Source organism: Verruconis gallopava, assembly GCF_000836295.1.
Source record: "Verruconis gallopava strain CBS 43764 unplaced genomic scaffold supercont1.11, whole genome shotgun sequence".
NCBI classification, from domain to species: domain Eukaryota; kingdom Fungi; phylum Ascomycota; class Dothideomycetes; order Venturiales; family Sympoventuriaceae; genus Verruconis; species Verruconis gallopava.
The window spans coordinates 88,180-101,374 of NW_015622147.1; the positions used below are offsets into that span (position 1 = coordinate 88,180).

At 51.3% G+C, this 13,195-nt stretch overlaps 3 protein-coding genes across 4 annotated transcripts; 1 reads left to right on the plus strand and 2 right to left on the minus strand.

Annotated features, from left to right (window-relative positions):
• The first annotated feature begins 33 nt into the window (after positions 1–33).
• Positions 34–3,215, plus strand: PV09_03969. 2 transcript variants are annotated; one of them, XM_016357245.1, is made up of 5 exons: positions 34–359; positions 480–1,407; positions 1,453–1,954; positions 2,001–2,144; positions 2,191–3,215. In XM_016357245.1, exons 1-5 carry the CDS (start codon positions 254–256, stop codon positions 2,944–2,946), a joined length of 2,436 nt encoding a protein of 811 aa, XP_016214649.1. In that variant the 5' UTR covers positions 34–253; the 3' UTR covers positions 2,947–3,215. The 2 variants fall into 2 exon arrangements, with proteins under 2 accessions (XP_016214649.1, XP_016214650.1); XM_016357246.1 differs by having other exon boundaries at positions 34–1,407.
• Positions 3,216–5,861: 2,646 nt separating this feature from the next.
• On the minus strand, positions 5,862–10,596 carry PV09_03970 (uncharacterized protein). The gene is made up of 3 exons (XM_016357247.1): positions 8,686–10,596; positions 7,310–8,631; positions 5,862–7,223 (listed from the first exon to the last, which is right to left on the minus strand). The coding sequence occupies exons 1-3, from the start codon at positions 9,974–9,976 to the stop codon at positions 6,039–6,041; spliced, it is 3,798 nt and encodes a 1,265-aa protein (XP_016214651.1). The 5' UTR covers positions 9,977–10,596; the 3' UTR covers positions 5,862–6,038.
• Positions 10,597–11,156: 560 nt separating this feature from the next.
• Positions 11,157–13,134, minus strand: PV09_03971 (uncharacterized protein). Its single transcript, XM_016357248.1, has 2 exons — positions 12,593–13,134; positions 11,157–12,532 (listed from the first exon to the last, which is right to left on the minus strand). Exons 1-2 carry the CDS (start codon positions 12,826–12,828, stop codon positions 11,887–11,889), a joined length of 882 nt encoding a protein of 293 aa, XP_016214652.1. The 5' UTR covers positions 12,829–13,134; the 3' UTR covers positions 11,157–11,886.
• Between the last annotated feature and the right edge of the window lie 61 nt (positions 13,135–13,195).

Genomic DNA, 13,195 nt, shown 5'->3' on the forward strand with positions numbered 1-13,195 from the left:
CCTCCCACGAGTCGCTTTTCAACGTCATCAAAATGAGCGCCGATTTTTACTGAGCAGAACCATGCCCAGAATCCTAGCAGCCTGCATGCAATCTACCTGGGATGAGTTCTGATTTGTCCTGCTGCGCATTTATATTCGTGTCGCCGCCCCAAACCCGCAGCATACCTGAATATACATCTACGTGCGCGCTGTGATGAAATCCTGAGGAACTTGAATCGAGCGATACAAAGTCCCTTCTCGTAAAATCACAGGCATGGTCGAGGCCGACCATACGAAGGCTCGTAACGAGCCAGCTCCTTTGCGGAGCAATCTCAGCAGCAGCAACACTGTTCGGTCTCCTGGTTCAGGAACGATCAAAGGTCAGTGTGGGAGATTTTGCTTTTCCCAAGCCGATAAGAGCCCAATTTGCATTTAAAATGGCGGTGTTAAGTTTTGACTCAAGTTTCTACCCGTTTGCGCTTTGTGTTAACCTGCACTAGCTGTTCAAATCGCTGAACCACCTGATAGCATTTCTCCACTCATGGCGGGTGCTTCGAAGGAAGTTGATGATTTCAACCTCGACCGTTCGGGTTCGGGCACACCCCGTCAACATAAAACTAGCATTGCATCGTCCAGGATGACGGGAAGATCCGCCATGCCAATTCAGAAGCCTCAAACTAGGGGCTCGATTGACATCGGCCTCGATGGCGGCCCCGAAAGTAACGCTGCATCGAGGCCCAGCTCGCTGCAGGACGTCGAGGGGCTCGCAGCTCAGATCGCCGCGTGGATTCAGCGCGAGAAGAATCGCAGGGCTAAACGCAAGGCGAGGCGCAAGCAGAAAAAGAAGCTTGATGCTGACCATGATGTATGCATCGAGGATTCTGAATCTGACTCTTCTTCGGAGGGTTCACAGGCGCTTGACAATTTGCAAGATATCATTAGTCGTAGCCTAGCGATATCCGATAAGCCAAGCTCCAAAAGAGGTCTTGTTGCTATTCCGAGAAAACAGTCACGAGCTAAACTCCGTCGACCTTCAGCAGCGTCGGAGTCTGAGTATGGAGAGACAGAAGACTTGGTTCCAACTTGTGATGTCATATTGGACAATAGCAAAACTCTTTCATATAGCGGTGGGAGGGCGGATATTGAGACGTCTAGTGATGCGCGACCTCCACTTTCCAGATCCTCATCTTCGTATCAGAAAGATGCGTGGAAAAACTTCAAGTATGAGATTGTACGCCTTACCCATACTTTGCGCCTTAAAGGCTGGCGGAGAGTTCCTATGCAAATGAGCAGTCAAATTGAAGTCATACGACTGAGCGGTGCGCTCACAAACGCTGTGTACGAAGTGTTACCACCCAAGGAGCTACCAGCTAAGACAACGGATACCGTCGATGGGACAACTTCATCTCACCCAAAAGCGAAGCCACAGTAAGCGAACCTAGCCAAATGCTGTTCCGTCGCTAACGGAGATAGAAAACTGCTCTTACGCATCTACGGACCGGGCGTCGACAATCTCATTGACCGCGAGGCTGAACTACAGATTCTACGTCGCTTGCGACGCAAAAACATAGGTCCACGTCTTCTTGGGTGCTTCTCAAACGGCCGTTTCGAAGAGTTCTTCCACGCAGAGACTCTCAAGCCGCACCATTTGCGCGATCCATCGATTTCCGTGCAGATTGCTAAACGAATGCGAGAGCTCCACGAGGGAATTGACCTCCTCCCCCTCGAACGTGAAGGAGGACCATTTGTTTGGCAATGTATCGAGAAGTGGCAAGAAAAATGCGGCCAAATAGTCAAGTGGCTCGATGCCCAAGCCAAGACACACGGTGTCCAAGGTTTGAGTCGGCCGCCATTTGTTTGTGGGACGGAATGGAGTGTTTTCATCAAGACGGTGAAGCATTATCATGAGTGGTTATACGGTCTTTACGGCGGCGTTGACAAGATAAAAGAACAACTTGTCTTCGCCCACAACGATGTATGTGGCTCGTTTTACTTTGGAGAGCAATTTTTAACAGTAACAGACGCAATATGGCAATATTCTGCGGATGACGCCTGAGGGGGAATCGCCCCTCCTTACTCCTGCAAATCAACACAAGCGTCTTCAAGTTATTGACTTCGAATATGCGAACGCGAACTTGCCTGGTCTGGAGTTCGCAGATCACTTTGTAAGTCCTTCGTGTTCATGCTGGATGTTGAATACTAACCCTTTAGACTGAGTGGTGTTATAATTACCATGATGAAAAGGCTAGCCACGTCTGCAACGAAAAAAACTATCCTACAATCGAGGAGCAGAGGCGCTTCCTTCACGCGTATGTAACACACAAGCCGAGTTTCTCGAAGTCCGGTGACAGCGTAAGCGGTCACCCTTCAGGACCCACGACTCCCGCACTGACCCCAGCAACGTCATCCCTGTCAACTTCTCTGATCTCGAACTTCATGCTCGATAGCCGATTTCCGCAAACCACCAAGGACGGGGCGGGAGCGGCTTCAGAGGAAGAAGTTGAGCGTGAGATTGAGAACGAAGTCACTCGCTTGCAACATGAAACAAGGCTGTGGCGGCCTGCGTGTGCTGTTTTTTGGATAATGTGGGGAGTTATGAAAGCAAAAATTCCAGATCTGCCAGATTTTGACGATCCTACTCAGAGTGCTGCCGTGGCTGCAGGTCCTTACAATCCACATGTCTCCATATCCTCTAGTACTCCTGGGACTATTCAAAGCCCCATCGAAGAAGAAGAGGGAACCGATCCTCTGAATGCAGAGGCCAGGGCAATGGCAAACGATTTTCATGACAGACGGCCAGATATTGTGGAAGAAGGCGATGAGGAAGACGCAGAAGAATTTGACTACCTTGGCTACTCCTGGGAACGCGCGATGTTATTTTGGGGCGATGCGGTTGGCTTTGGTTTCGTGAAAAGAGAAGAGCTTCCAGAAGATGTTCAGCGAAACCTGAAAGTTGTGGAGAACTAGAAATCGAAATTGTTCCACATGATCTAGATCCTTTCAAAGGCTCTGAGGCTACTGGCTGACTATCCAAGTATGCGCCAAATGTCATGCCTCAAAGGACTACATGTAAAAGAGGACGTTACCTGTTCAACCTGGTGGACTGACCCGTGGAATTTGTAGCATGTAAGCTAACCTCAAAACATCGCCGCTTATGACTTATATGACAATTCGAAGTTATTGACAACCTACAACAACCTCTTTCTGAAGATCGAGGCAAATAAACAATACTTCTGTAGCTTTTTTTTTTTTTTTGAGAAATAGCGACCTTTTTGAGATGAATAGAATTCTAACGGCCAATGATACCCTCGTTAGACAAAATATATTGTTGTGGGTGAAGATGCTCGATCTAATGTGGAAACGGATCAATTGTTGGCATTGACCTGAAGCTGAGAATAAGCATTCCAGGTCTGCATATTGGCCCCTGGAAATTGCTACCTCACCGGTTGTGGAAGCGACTCAGACAATGACGGTGACTTGCGGAGTTTGTACTCAGCTACACGAGACACATTCCGCATTACTGTGACATGCGCGCCTTTGTAAAGGCAGTACATCCTCCCTCGGAGGTCAAAGTTCATGCGGGGGGGACAATCTGCGCGCAAGCCACGGAAACAGCACTTCAAAAAAAATCTCCTTCGTTCTTACCTGCCTACGCTGTCATGATAACTCCGTAGCAACAGAAAGATGGAAACTGAAGCAGAGCGGCCGCAGAGACTGTGAGGTCAAGAATTCAGCAAAAAGCAGGCCCCTTGTGGACCACTGGACAACACGGTTGGCTGACTTTGAGCTGCCGTTTCTACAAGCGTTGTGAAAGGCTGCATATGTTCAGGCTGTACATTTGGTTGGCAATTGCATTCTTGTGCGGACCTTCGCTACCCCGTCTCCAATTCGTTGTCGAGACGCCGTTGTAGGCCAGGTTCTGGATTCCGGGGATCATCTCTGTCCCTCTATCTGGTACTTTCTGGGAGACGTCTGGGCCTGGACCGCCTGGGACGAGCCTTATAGGCCAGAAATCACCACCCAGAGATCTTCGCTACAAGTCGCGATCTTTTTCATTCCGCTCGTCTGGATCAGCGAAGTTGCGAGGGGCTTATGTTTGCTTTGCTTTATGCTGTCAGACCTAGATTTTATTTTCTTTTACCTTTATTTTTTGGTTTTCATGCTCATTTCTTGCAACTGCATGCTATTTACAAGTCCCATGAATCTCAGATCAGTTTGTTACCGTGGTCGTATGAAAGAAGAATGTGCCGTCAGACTTGACTACTGGCTGGCTGCAGTTTATATCGTTTCTCCGTGGACATTGCCACTACTTTTCACCTTCTTTCTTCCGTTTGGGACATGGACACGCAAAATCATACTTACAAACGATGAAGTTGGAGCTCAAAGATTCGCTTCAAAAGTCTTTACTCTAACGCCCATTCTCGTAGTTCCCTTCCTAAGCGCGGCAGGTCTGCACATTTTGTTTCTATAAACAGGGTCTTAAGATTTCTTACTAGATGTTTCGTCTTTTGTTATAAGAGACATGGCAGCTCCGGTTCGGATCTAAGCCATATGAAGGCGCGCGTATTGATTATGCATATTTTCCGCTTGTGCCAAAAAGATACACATTTTGGAGGCAGATTGCATCAAAGGCTGGATTAATTGTCGTCTAGCGCCTGCTAAATGGTATGAAGCTGGAGAGGACGACACTGTATCCTACACGCAGGGAGATGAGGAGGTGGCGCGTGAATTGGCTGTTGATAACTGCGGAGTTACGATATGAACGCACGTATTCGAGTTGATATAAGATCGAGCGACGGATCGAAAGACGAGAACGCTCTGGATTAACTGTGTTTGTATCAACCAAGATGATCGTTTTCTTTGAGAAGCATGTACAAAAACCACTGACTCGAGATTTACAGCGGATCAAGGCGGACTATTGTATATCCGAGCAACGAACCAAACGCAAAGCAGGCTTTATCGCTTCTTTTATATCTCGAAGCAAGACCATGGCTGACATACCTGCCTGAGGGAACGCCTGAGCGACCAAATAGCTTCATCGAACTTGCACATAACCAACGGCTATTACTATTTTCCATGATGGTGCCTTTGGACTTTTGATTCAAAGCTCTAACCCATATGTTAGTGAGGAAGTGGTTTTCTCGCATGTGGATATTTCAAGAAATCGTAATTCTCCTAGAAAACACATACACGCGCTGGCGACATCTGAATCAATTGGGGGCTCTTTCCTACAAACATGAACCTTTTTTCTGATCCAGAAATGTAAACTCTGGTCGGAACAGAGCTATATGGATACAGGAGTCTGACAACGTTTTGCGAAAAGACGTTCTGCTTCACAAAGTTCGTCAAGGATGGCGCAAAAAACAATGGGCGTGGTATGTACGTCCTACGCCAGGATTTTCTTCTAGCACACGCAAGAGTGAAGTTCGAACGACGCGCCCCTGGGAGATTTCAGACAGCTTCTCGAAGCCGAGTGTCTTCGACGGACACGAGCGTTTCCGCGCCTGCGGCCCAGAAGATGGGCTCCGCCGAAGGCGGACGTGGACACGTCTTCACGTGAGTTGGTGAGGATTGGTCGGGTGGCGCGCGTTGATCATTACTCCGTGAAAGCGGGTGCTCCGCTCGATCCTTGTGTTGTCCTCGAGACAGATCGTCGAACTACAGATGCCTTCGCCTCACCAGCTGTAGGGCCCAAGTTGGCTGTCACGAAAGGTAGACGCATGGCATTAGTGCTTCGCGGAACATTGCCTGCATACGTTCTCCGATATGAGCGTGCCATACCTGCTCGGAGAGACCGGGTCGTGCTCAGCAGAGCGATACTTTCAATTGGTTGGCGAGTGCTATGTTAATGAACGGTATTATGGACGGAGAACCACTTAAGCCAGAAGCGGAAGAAATCTTATTGATGTAACGTAAGGTATTGCTGATTTCGGTATTTGAGAGTAGTAGGTGCGCTGTATTTCTTTTTATCGCTAGCATGGATCGATGCCGCGTATACACACAACTGTTCGACATGACATGCGAACTTGTCACATGGCGGCCAACCCTCTAATCCACACTTAACCATCATGATCATAAATTGGCTCAAGCCCCTCCCACTTGCCCTCGCCATTTCCAACCTTCTCCCTTTCCGTCCAGTATTCCCCGTTAAATTTCCAATATACTTCCCCGGTCGTCTCACACCTCGCCTTCTTGAACCACCTTGGCACAAATTCCTCCCCTTTCTGCTCTCTGATTTTCCTCCTTGCCCTTTGTGCCTCCTCGAGCCGATTCTTTTCGGTAGCCGCAAAATCGTATTCACCCTCTTCCATGGCGCGCTGATCAGGCCGGAGCCTCGTATCAGTCGGTGCTAGCCATGGACGCAAGTTGTCCGGAATGGCGTTCAAGGTGAGCACAAAAGGAGTGAGGTTGAACGGAATGCCTGTCGGACGAGGATTGGCCTCCCACACGAGAAACGCCTGCGAAGAGGAAACTGACATGCATTTGCCACCGTGTCCATGGCTGGGGGCGGGTCGAAGATCCGTGTCCTCGTAGCCAGGTGTAAGGCGCGCATAGATCTTGTCGTTCCACTTGCCGCCAATGGACCATACGGTGCGACCGTCACGACCGCACACTTTACCGACGACTTGATAGGCACTCCCTTTGCTCCAGCCACGCGGTTTGAACTCCAGCGTGCATACTTCTCCGGTCGTCCAGTTGCGGATCTCCATGGGACCGTAATTATCTACAGTGGGATTGCCTGTGATGATTCCAATGACAGATGATGTGACCTTCTTCCATGTGTAGAGCTCTTCACCACCACTTGATGGGCGCAGACGCAAGAACCATGTGCCAAGGGGATTAATGTCGAAGGATTTGCCGTAGAACTTTGACTTGACCGCAGACTCGCCATAGTAGTCCCACTTTGGACTTTCTGCCCACGCGGCGCCGATGGGCGGGTGATGCGATACTTGCTCGATGAAGAAGCGGAAGCCTTTGTCAGGTCGCGCGTACTCATAAGTCTCGCCCAAAAGAGGATTGAAAGGCTTTGCGACGCGGCCTATGGTAGATGCATATTCCGAAGCAGCGAAAGCCGCAATGTACACCAACCGTTCGAGGGAATCAGGCCTCTCAGCTGCCGTATCTAAGAGGTCGGTATACTCCATATCCTCAGCCACACGCTGCAAAAGCGAAGTAGGCTCGTTGAAAGACACGGGTAGTGTCATTTTTGTCATGTCCTTGCCGATCATCGATTTCAAGATGCCCTACACCTGAATAAGTTTCATGCTCCGCAGCGAAGTTGAAATTAAAAAATTTTAATAGAAAATTAATATAAAATTATCGAACTTACCCATAGTGAGATCTTTGGTCGATCATCAGCATCCATCTTCAACCTCTTCCTGACCGGATCCTCGTAGCCATGAAAACTTGGTTCGATTTCTTTCGCCTTTTTCATTCTCAAATCTTCTGTAAGAGCATTTGATCCTTCCGACTCAATGGGAGGGCTTGTCGGTATCTGTTCTATAACCTCGACTTCGCCAGTGCCGATGGCATCAAAGAATTCCTCTTCCTCATCGCTCTCATCCTCAGACACCACACTCACAAGCTCTGCGAAAGTGGATTTCTTGCGAGGGCTGTGCGCCGCAGCCATTTCGTGGGCTTCCTCCAGGCTTAGCTTCTCCTGCATAACTTCTTGTAAGCCCGGAGTCTGGGGCTGGGAGCCCGCTGCGGCGAGGTTGTCCAGCGCGTCCTTGAGGGCTCGCTTGGTCTTTCTACGCTTATCTTCACTCTCCCCAATCTTCTGCTCCAACTCTTCTTGCTCCTTTGCTATCCTCGCCATGCTCTCCTCCCACATACGCCGCACATTAATCTCCCGATCTAGCCTGTACTGCCAATATGCATCGCGGTCCCTGCTGATCTGCAAGAGCTTGCCTACGAGATCCTTAAGATTCGCAACTGCGCTCCCGTAGGTAGAGATGGCCTGCATGAGCTTTGGATTTGTGCCGATAAGATCGTATGCCTGGCACTCGGACTGGATAGCACTCGACACTTGAGCGAGGAACTCCAGCTGCCAGCGAACCGATTGAGCCGTGATCTGCAGAGCGTCCTTGTTCTGTGGTTGAGCCTCGTGTGAGCTCGCGTCGTCGCCATATTCCTCATCATCGTCAATGTCACCTTCAATAGTGGCTGTCTGCGCCGTGGATACCATTCTGGATAGCTCTGCACCGGCGACGCTGGGGTCTAAAGAACTCGGAACAGCACCGTCCTCGTCGATGTTGATGCTGCTCGCCCCAGCGCTTTGTCCACTTGTCAAAGTTACGCCCATCGCCGTGCTCGGGCTTAGGCTGTGTCCTCCCTTGGACTTTGTGTGCATGCTGCCCACCTCGCTGTCTGCGGTTCTCATCCTGTCAAGCTGTTCCAACTTTGCGCGGCGCAGTTCATCTGTCTCTTGTTTCTGACGTCTTTGCTCCTCTTTATCCTCATCCTTGGTCCATTGTATTGCGTTATTGAGGGCCCAATACCACCTCTTCGCCTCCACTTCATGATTCGCCTTGAGATGGTACTTGACCGAACCTTTGCCGCGAATTTCGAGCTTGAGCTTGTCGTCTGGGTCGAGATTCAACGAAGCAATGCGCATATTTATCGCGCCACGACACGCCGCTCCAGTGTCATCTGCTAGCAATTAGCTGGGAATTGGCTGTGACTACCTGAACACGAAATGCGTACCTTGGTGTTTGTAATAGCTTAGTACGCCTTCTTCTAGCACAAACCACCTAAGTTTCCACCCGCTCGTGTAGTTTGTCCACTTCTTAAGGTAACCTTTCATCTCGCGAGCCTCCTTGTTCCCTGCCGCTGCCTCGCTGGGAGATACTCCTGGTGCAGCGGCCCCGCGGTTGCCCACGATGGTCTGTTCTTGAATGCCCTGTCTAGCTTCCGCAGCTGCAGGTGACCTCTTCAGAATAGCTCGTGTCCGGTCATCCTTGGTAACGTCCTGTGGTAACTTGCCCTTGCGATCGCGCCTGAATGGATCTGCACCATTGAGCAGCAAAATCTGAATAAGTTTAGTATCCTTCTTTCGAGCTGCCTCATGTAGTAGTGTGCCTCCACTCTCGACGGTCGCCGGCTCCGTTGCCAGCTCCCCACTGTTGACATCAATGGTCGTGCGCACCCTCTGGTCCTTCAATAGCGTCTCTAGAGCCAGGTAGTCGTTCCTTGCGCAGAGCGCGTGAATCTGACGGATCGTAGCGTCCACGTAGAGCGAGCGGAAGAGCTGCAGTTGCTGGAAGATGTCAGGTGAGAAGGCGACGTCGATGGGGAACTGGCCGCTGTAGTTCTGGATCGCGTCATTGATGCCGTCCTGCTCGAGCAACAGCTTGACGATGCTGGAGCGGCCCAATTTCGCAGCCACGTGCAGGGGGGTGTTGCCGTCCTGATCCTTGGAGTTGATGCCATTGACGCCGTCCGACGAGGAGCTTAGGTTCGACAGCACGAACTCAATGACAGGCAGCTCTGCGCATTGTATCGCGAGATGCAGCACGGGGGGACCATCGGCGGCATCTTTGTCACGCATTGCCTTCTGGATGGCGGCAGTATCTCCACTGCGCAAGGCCTCGAATGTGCGGAACAGCCTCACGGATTGCTCGAGCGACGGTACGACATGGCCAGCCGGCGTAGGGAATGTGTTGCCGTTGGAGCTCGTCGAGGAAGAAGGGCCAGCGGCTCCACCGCCGTCTGTAGAAGCCATTGAGGTGGACAGATTGGGTCTATGTCGAGAGCGGTGGCTGCCGTGCTGGGATCTCGAGGAGGCCGAGAGCGCGGAAGGCTGGCCGTGGTTTGCCAAGGAGGCGGTTGACGTCGAGGCCGTGACGGAGGGTGAGGTTTTGCTTGGCGAAGCGGAGGGGTCGTCTTCGTCGATGCAGCTGGCGTCGTCGTTCCTCGAATGCACACGATGCAGCAGAGATTTCGCCAGGTTTGTCTTTGACTTTGATCGTTTGTGATAGTCGCCGTTTGCGTCCATGCTGGGTTTTGTCTGTGCGGTCGCGGTTGCGGTCGCGGTCGCTCTGTACCACAGGAGCTGGGCTCTCTAGCGAGCGCCTACGGAGCCCAGGGGGAGGCGCTAGGAGACGAGTCGGGGGATCAATGACCTCACGAAAATAACGCTGAGGAATCTCTTCGGACGGAACAGCACGTGCGAAGGTGAAGCAGCGAGCTAAGAACGGACGAAGCGAGGAAGAGGCTGAACAGTCGTGCGACAGGCCAACGCTACCCACTACTGCGCCTGGTTTTGAATCGTACAGATGCGTTGGCGGGCAAGACGCCGGCTTTGACGTATTTTTCTCCTGTGTTCAAACAACGCGGGGGACTTCAATCGAGTGTTGATCGAACGAGCTCGTGGAAGCGCCCGGTGTGCGCCACTGACGCACAGGCCAAAACTCTGCAGCGTGGACTGAACAAGCGCCAGTGTCGATGTGGATGTTCATGTGTATGCGTGTGCGTGTGCGAGGGAGAGCGAGAGCGAGGGCGAGAGCACGACGGTACGTGTGCGCGTGGTGTGTATGGTGATTCTAAGAAGGCCAGGACGAGCAACGGTCGGTTGAGACTGCAACGCTGGCTCAAAGGGCGATCCGCGGGCTCGAGTGCGTTCATGAGTGATGCTCTGGTATCATCGCAGCGAGCTCTAGTCCCAATCCATCTTGAACTTGGCCCTCGCTAGCGACGTTTGCTGAACAAGCCCTGCTCATTCCTCTCGGAGATACAAGAGTGTGATTTATAAGGATGCACGTCGTCCTGGTCGGCTTTAGCACGCAAGTTGCCCACCAAGCGCTTGTTGACTCGACTTTGCCTCCTCTGCCGGCATCCGACGATCTGCATTTTGACACAGGAGCCGCGTGTGCAAGTGGAAGGCTTAGACAGCCCGCAGTCCATCGTACCGTCTTTTGAGTCAGATTTCGATGGCGTATCAGAAATAATTGCCATCCACCTTCGGCTTTGCGCATCACCCGCTCGTACTCCGCGCGGCGAATCTGCGCGGCCCACCTGCTATACAATCACCGAGTGGAGCGACATATAGCTTGTCTTTGTTTGGTCGAAAAGCTGTGGAATCAAGCTTCGGCCGACGTGTCGACATATGTACAGTGGACAGCCGTGGTTGAGCACGCAATGATCACATGCACTGGTTCATTCAGAATATGCCTTATATATCATCTGCTCGTCATACAACTCTGCTTGTCCCTGTGGGCTTGTTTTTCTCAATGCATGGCTATTTATGTGAAGCAAGTCCAAGTTGATATGTGAAGCGGCTGCATGACTTGAACAGCAAACGCATGCAGGTGTAAAGGAATTACGTGCTGTGTCGTTCCAAAAGATTTCTAAGCGTTGTCACCGTGACACAAATCTCAATCAAGTGTGCCTCTGATAAATCAGATAACAACCACTTGCCCACTGAAAATGCGCATCATACTTGTCCGTAAACGCATATCTCCAAAGATAGTCTGTTGAAAGGATCATTTCCGTCCTTCTTCAACCTGCAAAATCACGCCACAGCCATGCCAACCAAGTCGCACGGCTTCCTCAACAACGAGCACATTGATTTTCCACACGAAACCTTTTCGAACACGAGAAGACACGCGGTCATGCGCCGCAAGCGATGTGGATTCTCACAAAGCTGTATCTACAGTACAAAGCGATTGAGAAGACGTGTGAAGACAGATGCGAAAAGTTGAGGAAGGACCTGATCGAGAAGTTGGCTGGGCGAGACAAGTGGACCGGTTATTGAGCAGCTTATTCAGACAGAACATTATTCAGAGGTGTACCCGATCACGGATAAATGCAATTCACCGTCAGACCACAGCTGGAGAGAGCTGATGTCATTAACCATAAATGACTTGCGCGCACACACACAGACTGTCTACGCCATTTGAGACCACCTCAGTTCTTGAAGCTGTCGTCCTGCGCGTACTCGTATTCCAGATCCGGCTGAAACTCCCAGTACAGCGTTTCGGGATCATTTGACATCCTGTGCGTGTACTCCGCTGCCGCGTCGTCGATCAGCACCTTGGGGATGCCGTTGGCGGCCGCTGCCTCGGCCATCAGCTGAATCTCACAGCTGCGCTCCATGAGCGAGAACATGAAGGCCGCCGCGTCTACAGTCTGGCCGACAGTCAGGAGGCCGTGATTTCTCAAAATCAGCGCCTGACCCTTGGGTCCAAGCGCCTTGGCCAGCCGCTGCCCTTCCTCCTTGGAGAAGACGACACCCCCGAACTCGTTGTACACGGCCTGAGTCTCGCCGTAGAAGTAGCAGACGTCTTGATTCAGCATCTCCAGCGGCCGGCAGAACGCACTCCAGGCCTTGCCGGCTTTCGAGTGGAAGTGACACGCCGCGTTGACGTCTTCGCGCGCCTGGTGCAGCGCAGAGTGGATCAAGAAGCCCGCAGCGTTGGCAGGGCGCGACGTGTTGCCGCCGATGACCTTGCCGGAGTAGTCGACTAGAATCATGTCGCTAGCCTTGAGGAGACCAAAGTGACGCGCCAGCGGATTGGTCCAGAACTGGTGTGGGAACTCCGGGTCACGGACGCTACGGGCTGCAGTTAGAGAAAAGATGCTGTGAAACACGAATGGGTGGATGTGATGCTACCTGATGTGGCCGCTCATGCCTTCGCAAAAGCCTTTGCGAGCCATGACCCGAAAAGCCCCCGCCATGTGCTCGAGGATCCAATGACGATGCTTTTCATAGCTGGTAAACTTAGGTATGCCCGGCAAGGAGACGCCTTGCGATATGGCTTGCAAAGGGGTGAGATTCTTGGTCGCTTCGATCTGCTTCGCGATCACGTCGTCCCCCGAAGAATCCGGCGAAATCGCAATGGGCGACATGCTGTCTTTTGTGAAAATAGTCCACAATGATTCGAAGTGGGGCCTTTTTGCAGAAGTTTGATTGTTCTCGTTAGAGACTTCAGCCCGCTTGCAAATGCAACGGCACCGATAACAATCTTTGACGTTCAGTGCCAATGATAAGACGCAAGAAAAAGAGCTGAGGACTCTTGTAGAAGAGGTTGAAACATGCAAGATGTTCCTCAACTTGTTGCTGCCTAACCTAGCAGGATAAAGAATTCAGGTTCTGAGCTGCACACCGAGGTGGAGGGATATAAAAGGGAAGCCATAGCTATAGCAATGCCTGAGCGTACGAATGAGCACTAATTGACTAAGTCTTTTTAAGAAATTCGCTCCTATTTGCCGGAAG